Source organism: Pelophylax lessonae (assembly GCF_965119305.1).
Source record: "Pelophylax lessonae genome assembly, chromosome: 12".
Taxonomy (NCBI): Eukaryota; Metazoa; Chordata; class Amphibia; order Anura; family Ranidae; genus Pelophylax; species Pelophylax lessonae.
In genome coordinates, this window is record NC_138779.1 from 222,871,638 (window position 1) to 222,893,923 (window position 22,286).

The following is a 22,286-nucleotide window of genomic DNA, read 5'->3' on the forward strand; positions in this document are numbered from 1 at the left end:
AAAGTTATCGCGTTTACTAACAAAGGGAAAGATTTTTGTCATTTTTGTTGTTTTTTTTTTTTAACGCGTAATGTCGGCGATCTGCGATTTTTTTTTGCGGTACTGCGACATTGCGGCGGACAGATCGGACCCTTGACTGAAATTTTTGACACTTTTGGGGTTACCAGTGACATTTCTACAGTAATCAGTGCTATATATATGCACTGTTACTGTAAAAATACACTGGTAGTGAAGGGGTTAACTTTATTTGGGAGGGAGGGGCTGTGTGTGTCCCTAGGGGCGTGCTTTCTACTGTGATTGGCTGTGGCTTGAGGTGAAAGGACACTGATCAACGGATCTACATAGTAGATCTGTCTGATCAGTGTTTTAACACCGAGGAGAATGACAGGCAGCTTGTTTACACTAGCTGCCTGACTTTCTCCCTCTCCCCCGACGATCGCCGAGTGAGCGGCGGACATCGGGTCCGCCGGTCACACGCGCGGGGGGGTCCGTGACCACGTCACTCTGCCTGGCAGGGGCTGACCGCCGCAGTAAATCTACTTGCGGCGGTCGGCAAGCGGTTAAAGATCACATTTATTTTTTCATCTTTTGCTTTTAAAAGGTAGAGGAGCATTTGGAGTCTTTTGGCCCCCAGATTTTTCCATAAAGAGGACCGGTCATGCTGTATTGTTATCGCACGGGATGTCTACATCTCTTGTAAGAGCAAAAAAATTGATTTAAAAAAAAAAAAAAAGAAAAAAAAAAAAAAGGGATTTTTGACTTACCGTAAAATCCATTTCTCTGATGTTCATTGACGGACACAGCTCCTGATCTTCTTAACCATTGGGTTATACTGCCCTTTACAGGAGTAGGACACTAGGCAGAAAAAAGTCTGGCTATGCCTATGGGCAGTCCCAGGGGGTATACTCCCACTCCCTCTCCCTATGGGCAGTCCCAGGGGGTATACTCCCTCTCTATGCTATAGGTACTCTGTTTTGTTACAAGCAGTGTCATAAGAATTACAACTCCACAGAGGGGTGGGTGCTTTGTCCGTCAATGAACAGGGAGAGGGAGTATACCCCCTGGGACTGCCCATAGGGAGAGGGAGTATACCCCCCAGGGACTGCCCATAGGGAGAGGGAGTATACCCCCCAGGGACTGCCCATAGGGAGAGGGAGTATACCCCCTGGGACTGCCCATAGGGAGAGAGAGTATACCCCCTGGGACTGCCCACAGGGAGTGGGAGTATACCCCCTGGGACTGCCCACAGGGAGAGGGAGTATACCCCCTGGGACTGCCCATAGGGAGAGGGAGTATACCCCCTGGGACTGCCCATAGGGAGAGGGAGTATACCCCCTGGGACTGCCCATAGGGAGAGGGAGTATACCCCCTGGGACTGCCCATAGGGAGAGGGAGTATACCCCCTGGGACTGCCCATAGGGAGAGGGAGTATACCCCCCTGGGACTGCCCATAGGGAGAGGGAGTATACCCCCCAGGGACTGCCCATAGGGAGAGGGAGTATACCCCCTGGGACTGACCATAGGGAGAGAGAGTATACCCCCTGGGACTGCCCACAGGGAGTGGGAGTATACCCCCTGGGACTGCCCACAGGGAGTGGGAGTATACCCCCTGGGACTGACCATAGGGAGAGAGAGTATACCCCCTGGGACTGCCCATAGGGAGAGGGAGTATACCCCCTGGGACTGCCCATAGGGAGAGGGAGTATACCCCCTGGGACTGCCCATAGGGAGAGGGAGTATACCCCCTGGGACTGCCCATAGGGAGAGGGAGTATACCCCCCTGGGACTGCCCATAGGGAGAGGGAGTATACCCCCCTGGGACTGCCCATAGGGAGAGGGAGTATACCCCCCAGGGACTGCCCATAGGGAGAGGGAGTATACCCCCTGGGACTGCCCATAGAGAGAGGGAGTATACCCCCTGGGACTGCCCATAGGGAGAGGGAGTATACCCCCTGGGACTGCCCACAGGGAGAGGGAGTATACCCCCTGGGACTGCCCACAGGGAGAGGGAGTATACCCCCTGGGACTGCCCACAGGGAGAGGGAGTATACCCCCTGGGACTGCCCACAGGGAGAGGGAGTATACCCTCTGGGACTGCCCATAGGGAGAGGGAGTATACCCCCTGGGACTGCCCACGGGGAGAGGGAGTATACCCCCTGGGACTGCCCACGAGGAGAGGGAGTATACCCCCTGGGACTGCCCATGGGGAGAGGGAGTATACCCCCTGGGACTGCCCATGGGGAGAGGGAGTATACCCCCTGGGACTGCCCATAGGGAGAGGGAGTATACCCCCTGGGACTGCCCATAGGGAGAGGGAGTATACCCCCTGGGACTGCCCATAGGTGTAGCCAGACTTTTCTTGTTCCTAGTGCCCTACTCCTGTAGGGGGCAGTATAACCCCAATGGTTAAGAAGATCAGGATCTGGGTCCGCCAATGAACGAAAGAGAAATACTGATATTTACTTGTAAACAAAAAGTGTGCGGCGCACCCACCTGGAGGATGATGGTGTCGGCCTCAGCCAGCGGGCAGCGGCGGTGGGTCATCAATATGTAGAGTCGCGGTTTCCAGTGGAAGACGATGAAGAGGAGCCCCAGGGTCAGAGCGCAGCCCATGTAACACAAGACCCTCCATGCTGTCACCTTCCGATAGCCGCAAAGCTCCTGCCGAGGAAAAAAGAAATATGTGAGTTCAGCCTGGAGGTGGTCACAGCTGGATGCACCGCACACCGGGACGGTGTTCCTCATCACAGAGGATTTTGGGAAAGGGGGCGGGGGTTGGCAGCCATGATGGTCCCCCTGCAGGACAGTTCTGGCTGTGCCCGTTTTCTGGTATTCCTGACACCGGAACATGCGACACCCAACGACCTCAAAGTTCCTGCGCAATGGAATGCCTTAGATAGGAGGGGGGGCGGCGGGCGTTATCTGGTCATGTGGGGTCATAAGATGGGGTCACAGCGGTACTCACCATGCACTGCTGGGCTTTAAAGACGGGGAGGGTCCCGTAGTTGGCGCTGTGCTGATCCCCCAGCAGCGTGCTGCTGTCTGCGAATAGAAGAAATAAATGGTGACTCAGCAGGAAGATCGCACACTGAACACTGGATTCCATTCCGGATACAATGACAATTTTGTTTGCTTAGAATAAATATCACCATTCTGAAGAACTTATTTATTTCAACCACTTGCCGACCGCCTGCTGCATATAAACTGTGGCAGGCTGGCGCGGGTGTGCGAACCGCCGTACCTGTACAGCGATCCTCGGGAGCGCTCCTAGGGGCGAGCGCACGCCACTGGCGGCACGTGCTTCCGCCCTCACTAGGTGGCAGGGATACCGTACCATGGGACCGGTGGCAATGGTCGCCGTCCAGCACCCATGATCGCTCCCCACTGAGAGAGAACGACGGGCGGACGTTGTAAACACAGCCAACCGTTCTCTCTGGAATGATCACAGAGCGATCCTTCTATATAGGAACACAGCTCTCTATGATCATTTCACAAGTCCCTCCCCCATACAGTTAGAAAACACTCCCCTAGGCTCACACGTAACCCTTTGATCACCCCTGGGTTAACCCCTTCCCAGCCGGTGTCATTAGTAGTGACAGTGCATATTTTTAGCACTGATTACTGTAGTGATGTCACTGGTCCCCCCAAAAGTGTCAAAAATGTCCGTTAGGGGTCCGATCTGTCCGCCGCAATGTCGCAATCCCGCTAAAGATCGCTGATTGCTGCCATTACTAGTAAAAAAATAAAATAAAAAAAAATAAAAAAATCTTCCCCTAGTTTGTAGACGCGATAACTTTTGCGCAAAACAACCAAAATACGCTTATTGGGATTTTTTTTTCTACCAAAAATATGTAGCAGAATACAAATTGGCCTAAAATAATGAAAAAATTAGATTTTTATATTTTTTTAAATTGGGAATGTTATATACCAGAAAGTAAAAAAATATATATATTTTTTTTTAGAATTGTCGCTCTTTTTTTGTTTATAGCGCAAACAAAAATCGCAAAGGGGATAAAATACCACCGAAAGAAATCTCTGTTTGTGAGGAAAAAAACAACAATTTTATTTGGATACAGCGTCGCACGACCGCGCAATTGTCAGTTAAAGTAATGCAGTGCCGAATCACAAACAATGGCCTGGTCATTAAGGGGGGAAACATTCCGGTCCAGAAGTGGTTAAAGATTTACAACCCTTGAACATCAGGTTATCAAACCAGGTCGCAATAAAATAAGACAGAATTCTCTTTGCTTCAATCAAATTTAAATAAATGTAATGAAAAAAAATGTAATGTGTAAAGTAATAAAAAAAATAAAAAATTACCATTAAGGTATATTAGGGTGTTTTTTTTTTTTTTTTTTTTTTTTACTCGCCAATACAAATTACCGATACATACTGCAACTTTTTTGTTTACACTTCAGCTGTCAGCAATTGGTACAAAGAATTTATAAAGTTATTTTACAAATGAAATGTATTTATTTTTTTTTAATTTTGCACTTTTTTCAATGTGAAACGTGTAAAATATATATGAAAGGTGTAAAAATATTAATGAACAAGGCAAACAAAAAAAAGTTTTAATTATTATTAGTTTATAAAACCGTAGCAAATAAAAAATAAAAAAAAACAGCAGGAAAATAATTAAATGGAGAAGGAGAATAAGGAGTAAATAGGTCTTAGAGTAAATTAAGGGTTAATAAAGGAGACTAAGGAGTTAATAGGTCTTAATACACTAAAGCGGAGTTTCGGCCACAGAATAGTTTTTTTTTTTTTTTAAATACTTCCCAAATAGTGATCCACCGCCCTTCATACATCCGCTAATCCGGTTTTACACAGTTTAATAATTGATTGGCAATCATAAAATCTTACTTTAGAAATCGTTTGCTGAGCGCCGCCATCTTTGTTGTGGTCACCCGAAGCCGCAGTATGAAAATGTATGCCCTGCTTCCTGGTTATTGCTGGATGGGGCAGATGAATGCAGCGCGAAATCTCGCGCATGCCCAGTACTATGCAATCGGCATAGTAAGGGTTTCCATAGGGAAGCCTATCATCGCGTCATTTCCTGTTTGCAAATAACGCAATGAGAGGAGCGGCCGGCCGCCTACGTCACTGCCCATTGCATCCTGGGAGTGATGAGTAAGAGCTCCCAGGATGCATTGCAGGACAGGAAGTGGCGGCCGCAGGGGGAGGAAGTGGAAGGAAGGTAAGTATATTTTCTTCTGAAACAAGGTAAGTAAAAAAAAAATAAAAATCGGGAATATCCAATTGTTTTTCAGGTGACACTAAGGAAGCGGATGGCACAAAATCTATTGTGACGATGTTGCGGCCGGAACTCCACTTTAATAAGGGGTTAAACAGAGTAACAATTTAATAAAAAAATAAAAAAAAATGTTTTTTACATCCCTTTGATCTGTAAATGAACAGAAAGATACAAGATTTCTTTTTATCTCTCTTTCAACAGCTGAGCAATGTTGTTGATAAACATTGCCAGATTTTCTTTTTTTTTTTTTTTGACAGCTGTGAGCAGGGAACTGCACTGCACTTGTTACTTGAATCCCTGAATCCTGGCTCATCGTACCTCACACCTCTCTGTACCGCATCAAGCTCCAAAGTCCGGAGCGGATACTGAGGAGACTGCAAGGACCATAAATCCATCATTACCCCCCCCCCCCCCATATCACAGCACAGGAAGTGTCCAACTGTCACTGACACCCCATGTGACCTCACACTGTGTACTCAGCTCATTATCACTGCCGGTGCTTTCTACACTCCAGCACCAAGAGGAACTCCACCAGGAACAGACAATAGGGGGCGGAGACTCCACCCAGCAGACAGCTCTGTGCTGGGACAAAGGTTTCATAAAGAGGAACTGAAGACAAAAAACTTAGTTTCAGGATTAGATCCTCATCATTGTTTGCATTTCTGTCCCCACTGGGGAGATTCACTCTGGTGTCACCAGGACAGGAAATTATGGGGAGATTCACTCTGGTGTCACCAGGACAGGAAATTATGGGGAGATTCACTCTGGTGTCACCAGGACAGGGAGTGATAGGTAAATTCACCCTGGTGTAACCAGGAGAGGAAATGATGGGGAGATTTCCCCTGGGGTCACAAGAACAGTAAATGATGGGGAGATTCACCCTGGTGTCACCAGGACAGGTGATGGGTAAATTCACACTGGTGTAACCAGAACAGGAAGAGATGGGGAGATTCCCCCTGGTGTCACCAGGACAGGAAGTGATGGGGAGATTCACACTGGTGTCACCAGAACAGGAAGAGATGGGGAGATTCCCCCTGGTGTCACCAGGACAGGAAGTGATGGGGAGATTCACACTGGTGTCACCAGAACAGGAAGAGATGGGGAGATTCCCCCTGGTGTCACCAGAACAGGAAGAGATGGGGAGATTCCCCCTGGTGTCACCAGGACAGGAAGTGATGGGGAGATTCCCCCTGGTGTCACCAGAACAGGAAGAGATGGGGAGATTTTTTAACCTTTGTCTGTGTAGGAAGTGCACATAACTGTGTGCTTCTAGCACTGAGATTGAGCCATCATCCTATTAGATTGTAAGCTCCTATGGTCAGGACCCTCTTAGCCTTCTTGTATGTTATTGTAACTTCTTCTCCCCCCTTTATATTGTACAGCGCTGAGCAAAATGTTGGCGCCATATAAATCCTGTAATATAATAATAATGACTGACAGCTCCGGGCCTCATAATAACAATCAGGAGAAGCAGCTGTCAGGTCACATGATCGCTGTAACAGCCTGTGATTGGCCATCACTGTAATCATTCATCTGAGAGGAAACATTGTACAATAAACTCTGCTATAAATAGATAAAGATTACCTAGAGGAGGGCGTGACTGAGCGCAGCGAGTATCGGTGTCAGTGCGTTCATGTAGGACAAAAAAACAAAAGTGCCCATGGGGGGGGGGGGGATTTATTGTGCAGGGGTCACCACTCAATTAACACCCGACCTGTTGGGAAATAATGGCAGTAGGAAGTGATGGGGAGATTCCCCCCCTGGTGTCACCAGGACAGGAAGAGATGGGGAGATTCCCCCCCCATGGTGTCACCAGGACAGGAAGAGATGGGGAGATTCCCCCCCCATGGTGTCACCAGGACAGGAAGAGATGGGGAGATTCCCCCCCCATGGTGTCACCAGGACAGGAAGAGATGGGGAGATTCCCCCCCCATGGTGTCACCAGGACAGGAAGAGATGGGGAGATTCCCCCCCATGGTGTCACCAGGACAGGAAGTGATGGGGAGATTCCCCCCCGGTGCCACCAGGACAGGAAGTCATGGGGATGTCCCCCCCTGGTGTCACCAGGACAGGAAAGGATGGGGGATTCCCCCCCTCTGGTGTCACCAGGACAGGAAGTGATGGGGAAATTTTAACCTAAGGAGACCTTTTTTTGTATTGTATATATTTTAATTCTGTTTATATATATATATATATATTTTTTTTTTAATGTAGCATTAGAAGGTATAATCCCCCCAGGTACACGGAGGCGGGGGAGGGGATGTACAGAGAGTACTGAACAGAAAGTTGCATTCATCTCCCTGGAGAGATCAGTTCGTGGTCGGTGTGGGTGGCGGGGCAGAGAGGTGAAGCAGGGCTGGGATGAGCAACAGGCAGGGAAAGCGGCCCCCTTGGGCAGGATAAGGAAAGGGGACACAAAAAGAGCCGGACCAATCAGGCAGGGAAAGCGGCCCCCTTGGGGAGGAGAAGGAAAGAAGGCACAAAAGGAGCCGGACCAATCAGGGAGTGGAGGCGGCCCCCTTGGGTAGGAGAGGGAAAGGGGAAACAAAAAGAGCCGGACCAATCAGGGAGGGAAGGGGTCCCCTTGGGCAGGAGAAGGAAAGGGGGCACAAAAAGAGCCGGACCAATCAGAAGACATATAAAGGAAATGCATCCAAACATGAGAAGTCACTGAAGGGTTACAGGGAGAAGAGAAGGAAACAATGACAGAAAGATAAGAGGAAGCCCCGCCCACAGCGCCAGCTGTTCCCTCTGATCCCTACAGCGCAGCTTCCAGGGATACGCCGCGTCCAATCAGATTCACAGATTACACTCATTGTCTGATAATGAAGATCTTTGTCAATCGATCCTACAAAACGCGTCGGTCTCCTGGCCTGAGATCAGTCGCATCTCTCTGAGATGAAGAATAGGAGGAGCACCGTATAGAGACCATCCACTCCCACCCACCCCATCAGTCTGCTGCAGGCAGGAGGAGACATTTCCTCAGTCTCCCCTCCCCAGGTGATCAGACTGTACATTGTAACTTTGTAGAAGGGGGAGGAGACATTTCCTCAGTCTCCCCTCCCCCAGTGATCAGACTGTACAGTGTAACTTTGTAGAAGGGGGAGGAGACATTTCCTCAGTCTCCCCTCCCCCAGTGATCAGACTTGGACCTGCAGCAGCGTTTTGTCTCTCTGAAAAGTGATCCACATGCTTTAGAAGCTGCAGTAAGTCAGATAGAGGCCAACCCAATTTCTGTGGGCGTTACCTATGCAAATACAGCCTGCCTAGGACCGCCCACTTCTATAGACTGACAACCACCCATCAATTCATTTTGATATTTGCATAACTCCTCCCATTGTTTGCATCAGAACTGAGGACTTTGGAGAGGAGTACTGAGGGCGGGTGATGAGATGTTCTCAGGAAGCTATGTACCACCCCCTGCTGGCCCCTCCCACCAGCCGTGATCTGCCTGCATTGCATAGAGAAGCACAGAGGCCCAGCGATGACATCACTGGATCTACAATAAAGAATGAAAACAGAAAAGTTTTATTTATAAATGTCATTATAGTACTGATGAGGGGGGAGGGGGGAACAAGGAGAATAAAATGTCAGCTTTCCATGTTTGTTCTTGGCGTTCTCATTTAATTACTCAGCAGGCGGATGTGTGCTCTGCGCTGTGCAATAATTAATCCCGCATGGAGATCAGCAGATCGCGTTCTAGGAGATCTGCACCCGCGCTGAGGCCGAGACATCTCCAAGATTGATTCTGTAATGGTGACGTCATGTAATGTGAACCGACGAGCGTGCTCTGCGCTCTCTCTGTGACCTGGAGCGTGCTCTGCGCTCTCTCTGTGTGACCTGGAGCGTGCTCTGCGCTCTCTCTGTGTGACCTGGAGCATGCTCTGCGCTCTCTCTGTGACCTGGAGCGTGCTCTGCGCTCTCTCTGTGTGACCTGGAGCATGCTCTGCGCTCTCTCTGTGACCTGGAGCGTGCTCTGCGCTCTCTCTGTGTGACCTGGAGCGTGCTCTGCGCTCTCTCTGTGTGACCTGGAGCATGCTCTGCGCTCTCTCTGTGACCTGGAGCGTGCTCTGCGCTCTCTCTGTGTGACCTGGAGCATGCTCTGCGCTCTCTCTGTGACCTAGAGCGTGCTCTGCGCTCTCTCTGTGTGACCTGGAGCGTGCTCTGCGCTCTCTCTGTGACCTGGAGCGTGCTCTGCGCTCTCTCTGTGTGACCTGGAGCGTGCTCTGCGCTCTCTCTGTGTGACCTGGAGCATGCTCTGCGCTCTCTCTGTGACCTGGAGCGTGCTCTGCGCTCTCTCTGTGTGACCTGGAGCATGCTCTGCGCTCTCTCTGTGACCTGGAGCGTGCTCTGCGCTCTCTCTGTGTGACCTGGAGCGTGCTCTGCGCTCTCTCTGTGTGACCTGGAGCATGCTCTGCGCTCTCTCTGTGACCTGGAGCGTGCTCTGCGCTCTCTCTGTGACCTGGAGCGTGCTCTGCGCTCTCTCTGTGTGACCTGGAGCGTGCTCTGCGCTCTCTCTGTGACCTGGAGCGTGCTCTGCGCTCTCTCTGTGTGACCTGGAGCGTGCTCTGCGCTCTCTCTGTGTGACCTGGAGCATGCTCTGCGCTCTCTCTGTGACCTGGAGCGTGCTCTGCGCTCTCTCTGTGTGACCTGGAGCATGCTCTGCGCTCTCTCTGTGACCTGGAGCGTGCTCTGCGCTCTCTCTGTGACCTAGAGCGTGCTCTGCGCTCTCTCTGTGACCTAGAGCGTGCTCTGCGCTCTCTCTGTGACCTGGAGCGTGCTCTGCGCTCTCTCTGTGACCTGGAGCGTGCTCTGCGCTCTCTCTATGTGTGACCTGGAGCGTGCTCTGCGCTCTCTCTGTGACCTGGAGCATGCTCTGCGCTCTCTCTGTGACCTGGAGCGTGCTCTGCGCTCTCTCTGTGACCTGGAGCGTGCTCTGCGCTCTCTCTCTGTGTGACCTGGAGCATGCTCTGCGCTCTCTCTGTGACCTGGAGCGTGCTCTGCGCTCTCTCTGTGTGACCTGGAGCGTGCTCTGCGCTCTCTCTGTGTGACCTGGAGCGTGCTCTGCGCTCTCTCTGTGTGACCTGGAGCGTGCTCTGCGCTCTCTTTGTGTGACCTGGAGCGTGCTCTGCTCTCTCTGTGACCTGGAGCATGCTCTGCGCTCTCTCTGTGTGACCTGGAGCATGCTCTGCGCTCTCTGTGACCTGGAGCGTGCTCTGCGCTCTCTCTGTGTGACCTGGAGTGTGCTCTGGGCTCTCTCTGTGTGACCTGGAGCGTGCTCTGCGCTCTCTCTGTGTGACCTGGAGCGTGCTCTGCGCTCTCTCTGTGTGACCTGGAGCGTGCTCTGCGCTCTCTCTGTGTGACCTGGAGCGTGCTCTGCACTCTCTCTGTGACCTGGAGCGTGCTCTGCGCTCTCTCTGTGTGACCTGGAGCGTGCTCTGCGCTCTCTCTGTGTGACCTGGAGCGTGCTCTGCGCTCTCTCTGTGTGACCTGGAGCGTGCTCTGCGCTCTCTCTGTGTGACCTGGAGCGTGCTCTGCGCTCTCTCTGTGTGACCTGGAGCGTGCTCTGCGCTATCTCTGTGTGACTTGGAACGTGCTCTGCGCTCTCTCTGTGACCTGGAGCGTGCTCTGCGCTCTCTCTGTGTCCTGGATGATGCTCTGCGCTCTCTCTGTGACCTGGAGCGTGCTCTGCGCTCTTTGTGTGACCTGGAGCGTGCTCTGCGCTCTCTGTGTGACCTGGAGCGTGCTCTGCGCTCTCTGTGTGACCTGGAGCGTGCTCTGCGCTCTCTGTGTGACCTGGAGCGTGCTCTGTGCTCTCTGTGTGACCTGCGCTCTCTCTGTGTCCTGGAGCGTTCTCTATCAGTGTCATGGAGCGTGCTCTATCAGTGTCATGGAGCGTGCTCTGCGCTCTCTCTGTCTCATGGAGCGTGCTCTGCACTCTCTCCGTCTCATGGAGCGTGCTCTGCGCTCTATCCCTCTCATGGAGCGTGCTCTGCGCTCTCTTCGTCTCATGGAACGTGCTCTGCGCTCTATCCGTCTCATGGAACGTGCTCTGCGCTCTATCCGTCTCATGGAACGTGCTCTGCGCTCTATCCGTCTCATGGAACGTGCTCTGCGCTCTATCCGTCTCATGGAACGTGCTCTGCGCTCTATCCGTCTCATGGAACGTGCTCTGCGCTCTATCCGTCTCATGGAACGTGCTCTGCGCTCTATCCGTCTCATGGAGCGTGCTCTGCGCTCTATCCGTCTCATGGAGCGTGCTCTGCGCTCTATCCGTCTCATGGAGCGTGCTCTGCGCTCTATCCGTCTCATGGAGCGTGCTCTGCGCTCTATCCGTCTCATGGAGCGTGCTCTGCGCTCTATCCCTCTCATGGAGCGTGCTCTGCGCTCTCTTCGTCTCATGGAACGTGCTCTGCGCTCTATCCGTCTCATGGAACGTGCTCTGCGCTCTATCCGTCTCATGGAACGTGCTCTGCGCTCTATCCGTCTCATGGAACGTGCTCTGCGCTCTATCCGTCTCATGGAACGTGCTCTGCGCTCTATCCGTCTCATGGAACGTGCTCTGCGCTCTATCCGTCTCATGGAACGTGCTCTGCGCTCTATCCGTCTCATGGAGCGTGCTCTGCGCTCTATCCGTCTCATGGAGCGTGCTCTGCGCTCTATCCGTCTCATGGAGCGTGCTCTGCGCTCTATCCGTCTCATGGAGCGTGCTCTGCGCTCTATCCGTCTCATGGAGCGTGCTCTGCGCTCTATCCGTCTTATGGAGCGTGCTCTGCGCTCTATCCATCTCATGGAGCGTGCTCTGCGCTCTATCCGTCTTATGGAGCGTGCTCTGCGCTCTATCCATCTCATGGAGCGTGCTCTGCGCTCTATCCATCTCATGGAGCGTGCTCTGCGCTCTATCCGTCTTATGGAGCGTGCTCTGCGCTCTATCCGTCTCATGGAGCGTGCTCTGCGCTCTATCCGTCTCATGGAGCGTGCTCTGCGCTCTATCCGTCTCATGGAGCGTGCTCTGCGCTCTATCCGTCTCATGGAGCGTGCTCTGCGCTCCATCAGGGTTATGGAGTGCGCTTGGATTATTATGGTAACAGTGCTGATGTTCCGCCCCCCCCCCCCCCCCCATCCAATACAGACCGGAGCTCCCCTGCAAGAACCGGATTGGTGGGGTGTTGTACAGGGGTCACGCCTGCCACTTACCGGGCCGGTAAAACAAGACGGAGAAGATTGCAGGTCAGACTAAGAGCCAATCGGTGAATTCCACCGATAAAACCGCCTCAAGTGTCAGCAGAGCGCCATTCACTCAGAGTACCGCCATTCCTTCATCACAATGTACAGCGCCCAGACCCTTCATTGTCACCAGCAAGAGTCTGATATATATATATACACAGACCAATCGGAGACCATCCCCACCCCGACAGCAAAGTACACAATGAGTGTCCCTAGTGAGTGATCACTATACAAGCGGGGGGGGGGGGGGGGGGAATGACCCATTGTTGGTGTCAGTGGGAGGAATTATGCCCCATGGGATAAATAAAGACAAGCAGGGGGCCACATCTGGCCCCCGGGCCGCAGTTTGGAGACCACTGACATGCAGCCTTATCACACATCGGCTACATTCACACCTGAGCGTAGCGTTTTTCGCGCGTTTTTTACCGCGATTTTACCGCGATTTTTGCAGCGTTTTTTACCGCGATTTTTGTGCAGGCGTTTTTAGATTGAATAGAGATCAATGGAAAACGCCTGTAATCTGCCCAAAAAGAAGCTCATGTACTTTTTTGAGCGTTGGGCGTTTTGTATACAGCCTCAAAACGCTCAGATGTGAACAGGGGCCATTGAAATGAATAGGATTTGTCTTGTTGGGCGTTTTGAGAGCTGATCCTAGAGCAGAAAAACGCCCCAAAACGCCTCAAAACGCCTAGATGTGAATGGAGCCGAATAGAGAAATGTGAGCAGAAACGAACCGGCTGGAACAATCCTGAGACACTTTCTGAACAAATCAATAATCTGAATGTTACATTGTGTCAGTCCCGTGTTCTACAAACATCACCCAGACAATGAAACATTGTCTTCTAGGCCATCAATTCTCAGCCTCCAGGCCACACCCCCCCCCCAGCTTCAGGCCAGCTACAGATTACTTAAACTTCCAGCTCTCACTGTGCCCCCCAACTTCCCACTGTGCCCCCCAATGTCCGCACCCCCACAGCGCCACCCAGCTTCAATAGCCTGTCATAGAGTCAGAGTCTCCAGTACCCCATGGTGTTCCAACCTCCAGCCATGCCACCAAACATTCCAAGAGTCCTCAGAATCCACAGGGTCCCCTAAATTCCCACAGCGCCCCCAAGAGTCATCAGTCTCTACAGCATCCCCTAAACTCCCACTGTGCCCCCCAACATCCTCAGCCCCACAGCGCCACCCAGTCTCAATAGCCTGTGAAAGAGCCTCCAGTAGCCCATGGTATCCCAACCTCCCACACTGGCCCCAACCTTCCGCCATACCCCCAATGTCCTCAGCCCCACAGCGCCACCTAGCCTCATTATCCTGTCACAGAGCCTCCAAAACCCCATGGTATCCCAACCTCCCACACTGGCCCCAACCTTCCGCCATGCCCCCAATGTCCTCAGCCCCACAGCGCCACCTAGCCTCATTATCCTGTCACAGAGCCTCCAAAACCCCATGGTTTCCAAACCTCTCACACTTGCCCCAACCTCCCGCCATGCCCCCAATGTCCTCAGCCCCACAGCGCCACCCAGCCTCAATAGTCTGTGACAGAGCCTCCAGTATCCCATGGTGTCCCAACCTCCCACACTGGCCCACACTGCCCCCAACCTCCTGCCATGCCACCAAGCAGTCCAAGAGTCCTCAGTCCCCACAGGGTCCTCTTAATGCCCACTGTGCCCCCAAGAGTTATCAGTCTCCACAGCATCCCCCTAAACTCCCTCTGTGCCCCCCAATGTCACCAGCCCCACAGCACCACCCAGCCTCATTAGCCTGTCACAGAGCCTCCAGTATCCCATGGTGTCCCAACCTCCCACACTGGCCCACACTGCCCCCAACCTCCTGCCATGCCACCAAGCAGTCCAAGAGTCCTCAGTCCCCACAGGGTCCCCTTAATTCCCACTGTGCCCCCAAGAGTCATCAGTCTCCACAGCATCCTCTAAACTCCCACTGTGCCCCCCAATATCCTCAGCCCCACAGCGCCACCCAGCCTCTATAGCCTGTCACAGAGCCTGCAGTACCCCATGGCGCCCCAACCTTCCACGCTGACCCTAACCTCCCGCCATGCCCCCAAGCCCCCCAATTTCTACATGAACGTCTCCTATTGGTTCCCCTTCCTGTCTGGCAAACCTGTTCTGTCTGTTCAACACATGATCCCACCTGAATTGTAGAAACCTGGAAGCTTCCTGTATCTCTGCCTGTGTGGTTCTCCTATCAGACACCTTGTTCTCAGCTTTCTCTGTAGACTACAGAACACCTCCCACCTATATTATAGAGATTAGGATGGGGGCGGTGTTCTGTAGTCCTGTCCTAGGGTGACAACGCTGCTCCTCCATATATACACTACAATGAGTGAGCGTAGTCATTGTCCCCCAGGACAAGAAGTCTGTTACTGGCAGGATCACCAGGTGAAAATAAAGATATAAAAGACTGAAAATAAGACAACAAACGCAGCCGTTGTATCCGAGGACAGGTAAGCTGCAATATATGGGGGAGAGGTGTCCCCACTGTACAGAATCCCCTCACTTCCTGTTCTGGTGTCATCAACGCTCTCCAGATATAAGATATATACGATAGGAGTGACATCACCGCTCTCCAGATATAAGATATATTATACAGAGTGACATCACCGCTCTCCAGATATAAGATATATTATACAGAGTGACATCACCGCTCTCCAGATATAAGATATATTATACAGAGTGACATCACCGCTCTCCAGATATAAGATATATTATACAGAGTGACATCACCGCTCTCCAGATATAAGATATATTATACAGGAGTGACATCACCGCTCTCCAGATATAAGATATATTATACAGAGTGACATCACCGCTCTCCAGATATAAGATATATTATACAGAGTGACATCACCGCTCTCCAGATATAAGATATATTATACAGGAGTGACATCACCGCTCTCCAGATATAAGATATATTATACAGGAGTGACATCACCACTCTCCAGATATAAGATATATTATACAGGAGTGACATCACCGCTCTCCAGATATAAGATATATTATACAGAGTGACATCACCGCTCTCCAGATATAAGATATATTATACAGAGTGACATCACCGCTCTCCAGATATAAGATATATACGATAGGAGTGACATCACCGCTCTCCAGATATAAGATATATTATACAGTAGTGACATCACCGCTCTCCAGATATAAGATATATTATACAGAGTGACATCACCGCTCTCCAGATATAAGATATATTATACAGAGTGACATCACCGCTCTCCAGATATAAGATATATTATACAGTAGTGACATCACCACTCTCCAGATATAAGATATATTATACAGAGTGACATCACCGCTCTCCAGATATAAGATATATTATACAGTAGTGACATCACCGCTCTCCAGATATAAGATATATTATACAGGAGTGACATCACCGCTCTCCAGATATAAGATATATTATACAGAGTGACATCACCGCTCTCCAGATATAAGATATATATGATAGGAGTGACATCACCACTCTCCAGATATAAGATATATTATACAGGAGTGACATCACCGCTCTCCAGATATAAGATATATTATACAGTAGTGACATCACCGCTCTCCAGATATAAGATATATTATACAGAGTGACATCACCGCTCTCCAGATATAAGATATATTATACAGAGTGACATCACCGCTCTCCAGATATAAGATATATTATACAGAGTGACATCACCGCTCTCCAGATATAAGATATATTATACAGGAGTGACATCACCGCTCTCCAGATATAAGATATATTATACAGGAGTGACATCACCGCTCTCCAGATATAAGATATATTATACAGGAGTGACATCACCACTCTCCAGATATAAGATATATTATACAGGAGTGACATCACCGCTCTCCAGATATAAGATATATTATACAGAGTGACATCACCGCTCTCCAGATATAAGATATATTATACAGAGTGACATCACCGCTCTCCAGATATAAGATATATTATACAGAGTGACATCACCGCTCTCCAGATATAAGATATATTATACAGAGTGACATCACCGCTCTCCAGATATAAGATATATTATACAGAGTGACATCACCGCTCTTCAGATATAAGATATATTATACAGAGTAACATCACCGCTCTCCAGATATAAGATATATTATACAGAGTGACATCACCGCTCTCCAGATATAAGATATATTATACAGAGTGACATCACCACTCTCCAGATATAAGATATATTATACAGAGTGACATCACCGCTCTCCAGATATAAGATATATTATACAGAGTGACATCACCGCTCTCCAGATATAAGATATATTATACAGAGTGACATCACCGCTCTCCAGATATAAGATATATTATACAGAGTGACATCACCGCTCTCCAGATATAAGATATATTATACAGAGTGACATCACCGCTCTCCAGATATAAGATATATTATACAGAGTGACATCACCGCTCTCCAGATATAAGATATATTATACAGAGTGACATCACCGCTCTCCAGATATAAGATATATTATACAGGAGTGACATCACCGCTCTCCAGATATAAGATATATTATACAGAGTGACATCACCGCTCTCCAGATATAAGATATATTATACAGAGTGACATCACCGCTCTCCAGATATAAGATATATTATACAGGAGTGACATCACCGCTCTCCAGATATAAGATATATTATACAGGAGTGACATCACCACTCTCCAGATATAAGATATATTATACAGGAGTGACATCACCGCTCTCCAGATATAAGATATATTATACAGAGTGACATCACCGCTCTCCAGATATAAGATATATTATACAGTAGTGACATCACCACTCTCCAGATATAAGATATATTATACAGAGTGACATCACCGCTCTCCAGATATAAGATATATTATACAGTAGTGACATCACCGCTCTCCAGATATAAGATATATTATACAGGAGTGACATCACCGCTCTCCAGATATAAGATATATTATACAGAGTGACATCACCGCTCTCCAGATATAAGATATATATGATAGGAGTGACATCACCACTCTCCAGATATAAGATATATTATACAGGAGTGACATCACCGCTCTCCAGATATAAGATATATTATACAGTAGTGACATCACCGCTCTCCAGATATAAGATATATTATACAGAGTGACATCACCGCTCTCCAGATATAAGATATATTATACAGAGTGACATCACCGCTCTCCAGATATAAGATATATTATACAGGAGTGACATCACCGCTCTCCAGATATAAGATATATTATACAGTAGTGACATCACCGCTCTCCAGATATAAGATATATTATACAGAGTGACATCACCGCTCTCCAGATATAAGATATATTATACAGAGTGACATCACCGCTCTCCAGATATAAGATATATTATACAGGAGTGACATCACCGCTCTCCAGATATAAGATATATTATACAGAGTGACATCACTGCTCTCCAGATATAAGATATATTATACAGAGTGACATCACCGCTCTCCAGATATAAGATATATTATACAGGAGTGACATCACCGCTCTCCAGATATAAGATATATTATACAGAGTGACATCACTGCTCTCCAGATATAAGATATATTATACAGAGTGACATCACCGCTCTCCAGATATAAGATATATATGATAGGAGTGACATCATTACTCTTAGAATATTTGTATCATCAGTGTACTCTTCTTATATAGTACAAAGCACCCCATTGTTACACCACATTTCCAGCTGACTTTAAACCAGGGTTACATCCCATGATGGCGCTCTCCTCACCATACACACGCCATATCCATGTACAAACACATGACTGCCCGCAGCCATGGGCGCAGAACACCGACTTCACAACACAAAACAAATCCTGCAACGCTTCTTAATTCTGAATTCTCCCCCAGGAGTGACCTTCTCCTATGGGACAGTGGACCCCTCACATCCCTCTCTGCCCGTGCAGTGATCACCCTACATGAGCAGACCCCCCCCCCAGGAGTGACCTCCTACAGGACAGCGGACCCCTCACATCGCTCTCTCTGCCCGTACAATGATCACCCTACATGAGGAGATCCCCACCAGGAGTGACCTCCTACAAGACAGTGGACCCCTCACATCACTCTCTCTGTTTATGCAGTGATCACCCTACATGAGCAGATCCCCACCAGGAGTGACCTTCTCCTACAGGACAGCGAACCCCTCACATCCTTCTCTCTGCCAGTGCAGTGAATACTCTACATGAGCAGAGCCGGCCAGGGTCACAACCCTCCTCCTTCTCCCTCTGCTCTGACCTGGGGGGTGAGGGAGGGCAGAGAGATCACAGTGTGCAGCTCCAGCTCTCCTGTTCTCTGTGCTGCACTGATCATTGATCCCTCCGCAAACAGAAGGGTCCAGGCAATTAGGAGCATTTACTTTGCTTGTTATGATAAGAGAGGTGTGAGCATTGCCCTTGTATCACTCTTTGTTACCCCCCCCCCCCAAAAAAAAAACTCCATACACATCCACTATCAGCCGGGGACCAGGCTACAGCCCCCTAGAGACCAGAGTGCTCACCATGTGCCCCATCCAGTCATCATTGGAGTCATTGAGATCCATTGTAAATTCAAAATCAAAGGTTCTGTGCCAACCATCCGGACCAATAATAGAAATCATGTCCTCCATATGAAGAACCAAATGCCCGCAATCATCACATCTGATAGGAAATCAATAAATCAATAAGAGAAATCATCCTGAGCAGATTAGATGAGCGATGCAATCACCGGCTGCTGAACGATCATTCGGGTGAAGAATGCTCTGCGTATGTCATGGCTTCTTCAGGATCTTATATTATATACATACATCTCTCCTATACTACATCCGATCATCACTCACCTATTTACCACATCCGATCATCACTCACCTATACACTACATCCGATCATCACTCACCTATACACTACATCCGATCATCACTCACCTATACACTACATCCGATCATCACTCACCTATACACTACATCCAATCATCACTCACCTATACACTACATCCAATCATCACTCACCTATACACTACATCCAATCATCACTCACCTATACACTACATCCAAACATCACTCACCTATACACTACTTCCGATCATCACTTACCTATACACTACTTCCGATCATCACTCACCTATACACTACATCCAAACATCACTCACCTATACACTACTTCCGATCATCACTCACCTATACACTACATCCCATCATCACTCACCTATACACTACATCCCATCATCACTCACCTATACACTACATCCCATCATCACTCACCTATACACTACATACCATCATCACCGACCTATCCTATACACTACATCCGATCATCACCTGCCTATCCTATACTACATCCAATCATAACTCACCTACATACTACATCCGATCATCACTCACCTATACACTACATCCGATCATCACTCACCTATACACTACATCCAATCATCACTCACCTATACACTACATCCAAACATCACTCACCTATACACTACTTCCGATCATCACTCACCTATACACTACTTCCGATCATCACTCACCTATACACTACATCCAAACATCACTCACCTATACACTACTTCCGATCATCACTCACCTATACACTACATCCCATCATCACTCACCTATTTACCACATCCGATCATCACTTACCTATACACTATATACCATCATCACTCACCTATACACTACATCCCATCATCACTCACCTATACACTACATCCAATCATCACTCACCTATACACTACATCCCATCATCACTCACCTATACACTACATCCCATCATCACTCACCTATACACTACATCCAAACATCACTCACCTATACACTACATACCATCATCACCGACCTATCCTATACACTACATCCGATCATCACCTGCCTATCCTATACTACATCCAATCATAACTCACCTATACACTACATCCGATCATCCCCAACCTATATACTACATCCCATCGTCACCTGCCTATATACTACATCCGATCATCACTCACCTATACACTACATCCCATCATAACTCACCTACATACTACCTCCCATCATCCCCCATCTATCCTATACTACATACGATCATCACCTACCTATGAAAGTGTTGGCTAGACTACAAGCCCCAGCATGCCCTCCTCACCTGTGTATCAGCAGCTGGCAGCGGGGGCCCTGGAGTGGAGGTGCAGACGGTGTCCTCCCGGAGTCAGGTGTGACAGGTGTAGGAGGGTGCGGACGGGCTGTACACCTGGAATTCACACAGACCACACCCACCTTTCACAAACAGCCACATGGCAGCCACAGAACAGGTTTTTCCATTGTACAGTGTCCTCTCCCGGGATGGATAACAGCCGGGACACTGACCCCCCCTCCCTCCCCCGGCCAGGGACCCCCCACTCCGGGACACTGACCCCCCCCCCCCCAGCAAGGGACCCCCCACTCCGGGACACTGACCCCCCCCTCCACCCCCAGCCAGGGACCCCCCACTCTGGGACACTGACCCCCCCCACTCCGGGACACTGACCCCCCCCTCCACCCCCAGCCAGGGACCCCCCCACTTCGGGACACTGACCCCCCCAGCCACTATCTCCTGTCCCTCAGTACTGTGCTGGAGATAAAGGTTGCACCCAGTGCATTGTTTTGCTTGTTTGGCCCCAGCTGGCACCCCGGAGGGCAACCTGACTGTCTGGTTACAGTGAAACCGGCTACAGTGAAGAGACAAACTATAAACAATACGGGGGGGGGGGGGGGGGGAGGAAAATAATACATTGTTACCAGCCAGCCATTCCATGGAATGCACTCTGTACTGCCGGGAACAATGCAGGCGCTGCTATGGCCCCATAACCTCACACACAGGAAATAATGTTCTCCGAGTCTCTGACTCCAAACAAGTGAGCCGGAGGGGATCTCTGCCTTCACTGGCTGCATGCTTGTTCCGGGTCAGTGGAGGATGAAAGTCGGAGGGGATCTCTGCTTTCACTGGCTGCATGCTTGTTCCGGGTCAGTGGAGTATGAAAGTCGGAGGGGATCTCTGCCTTCACTGGCTGCATGCTTGTTCCGGGTCAGTGGAGTATGAAAGTCGGAGGGGATCTCTGCCTTCACTGGCTGCATGCTTGTTCCGGGTCAGTGGAGTATGAAAGTCGGAGGGGATCTCTGCCTTCACTGGCTGCATGCTTGTTCCAGGTCAGTGGAGTATGAAAGTCGGAGGGGATCTCTGCCTTCACTGGCTGCATGCTTGTTCCGGGTCAGTGGAGTATGAAAGTCGGAGGGGATCTCTGCCTTCACTGGCTGCATGCTTGTTCCGGGTCAGTGGAGTATGAAAGTCGGAGGGGATCTCTGCCTTCAATGGATCTGTTTGTATCTAATAAAATGAAACGGCTACTTTGTAATTCTCCTCCCTTAAAGTGGAACTTTAATCTCTCAATCAACATGGAATATTTGTAATCTTTATGCTGCCAGCATTAGTAAATGGATAGGAAGGGAGATCAGATTTGCTTGTTTGAAACTTGTTACATTTCTTCAGTTACTTCCTGCTTTCTGGCCTAGACCAAAATGATGTCATCCATCCCAAGAGTCTTCATGGGAGGAGGGGCTTTCTCACCTAAGCACACTCTCATGCCTGCATGCCTGAGCTAAGGACAGATGGATTCCAGGAAGTAATTTCTACATGAATCACCTGCCCTTACTCAAGATGGCTGTGGGCAGAAACACTAGGGGTGGGGGGGGGGGGGGGAGAGCATGGATGAATGGAGATACAGAGGGCCAGATGGAGGAGGGAGGAGGGACGAATAGAGGGAGGAGGGGACAGAGGGAGGGAGGGACAGAGGGAG

General features: G+C 49.6%; 1 protein-coding gene across 3 annotated transcripts in view; it reads right to left on the reverse strand.

Annotated features, from left to right (window-relative positions):
• ATP13A2 (ATPase cation transporting 13A2) overlaps positions 1 to 22,286 on the reverse strand; it is a 76,835-nt gene that overhangs the window by 37,214 nt on the left and 17,335 nt on the right. For 2 of the 3 annotated variants that reach the window (XM_082274558.1, XM_082274559.1), the window contains exons 2-3: positions 2,966 to 3,042; positions 2,494 to 2,661 (exon numbers count right to left, since the gene is read on the reverse strand). In XM_082274558.1, the coding sequence (XP_082130684.1) occupies positions 2,494 to 2,661; positions 2,966 to 3,042 (245 nt within the window). Of the gene's footprint in view, positions 1 to 2,493; positions 2,662 to 2,965; positions 3,043 to 20,599; positions 20,724 to 22,286 lie in introns of those variants that run through there. The other variant, XM_082274560.1, reaches the window with a different exon arrangement.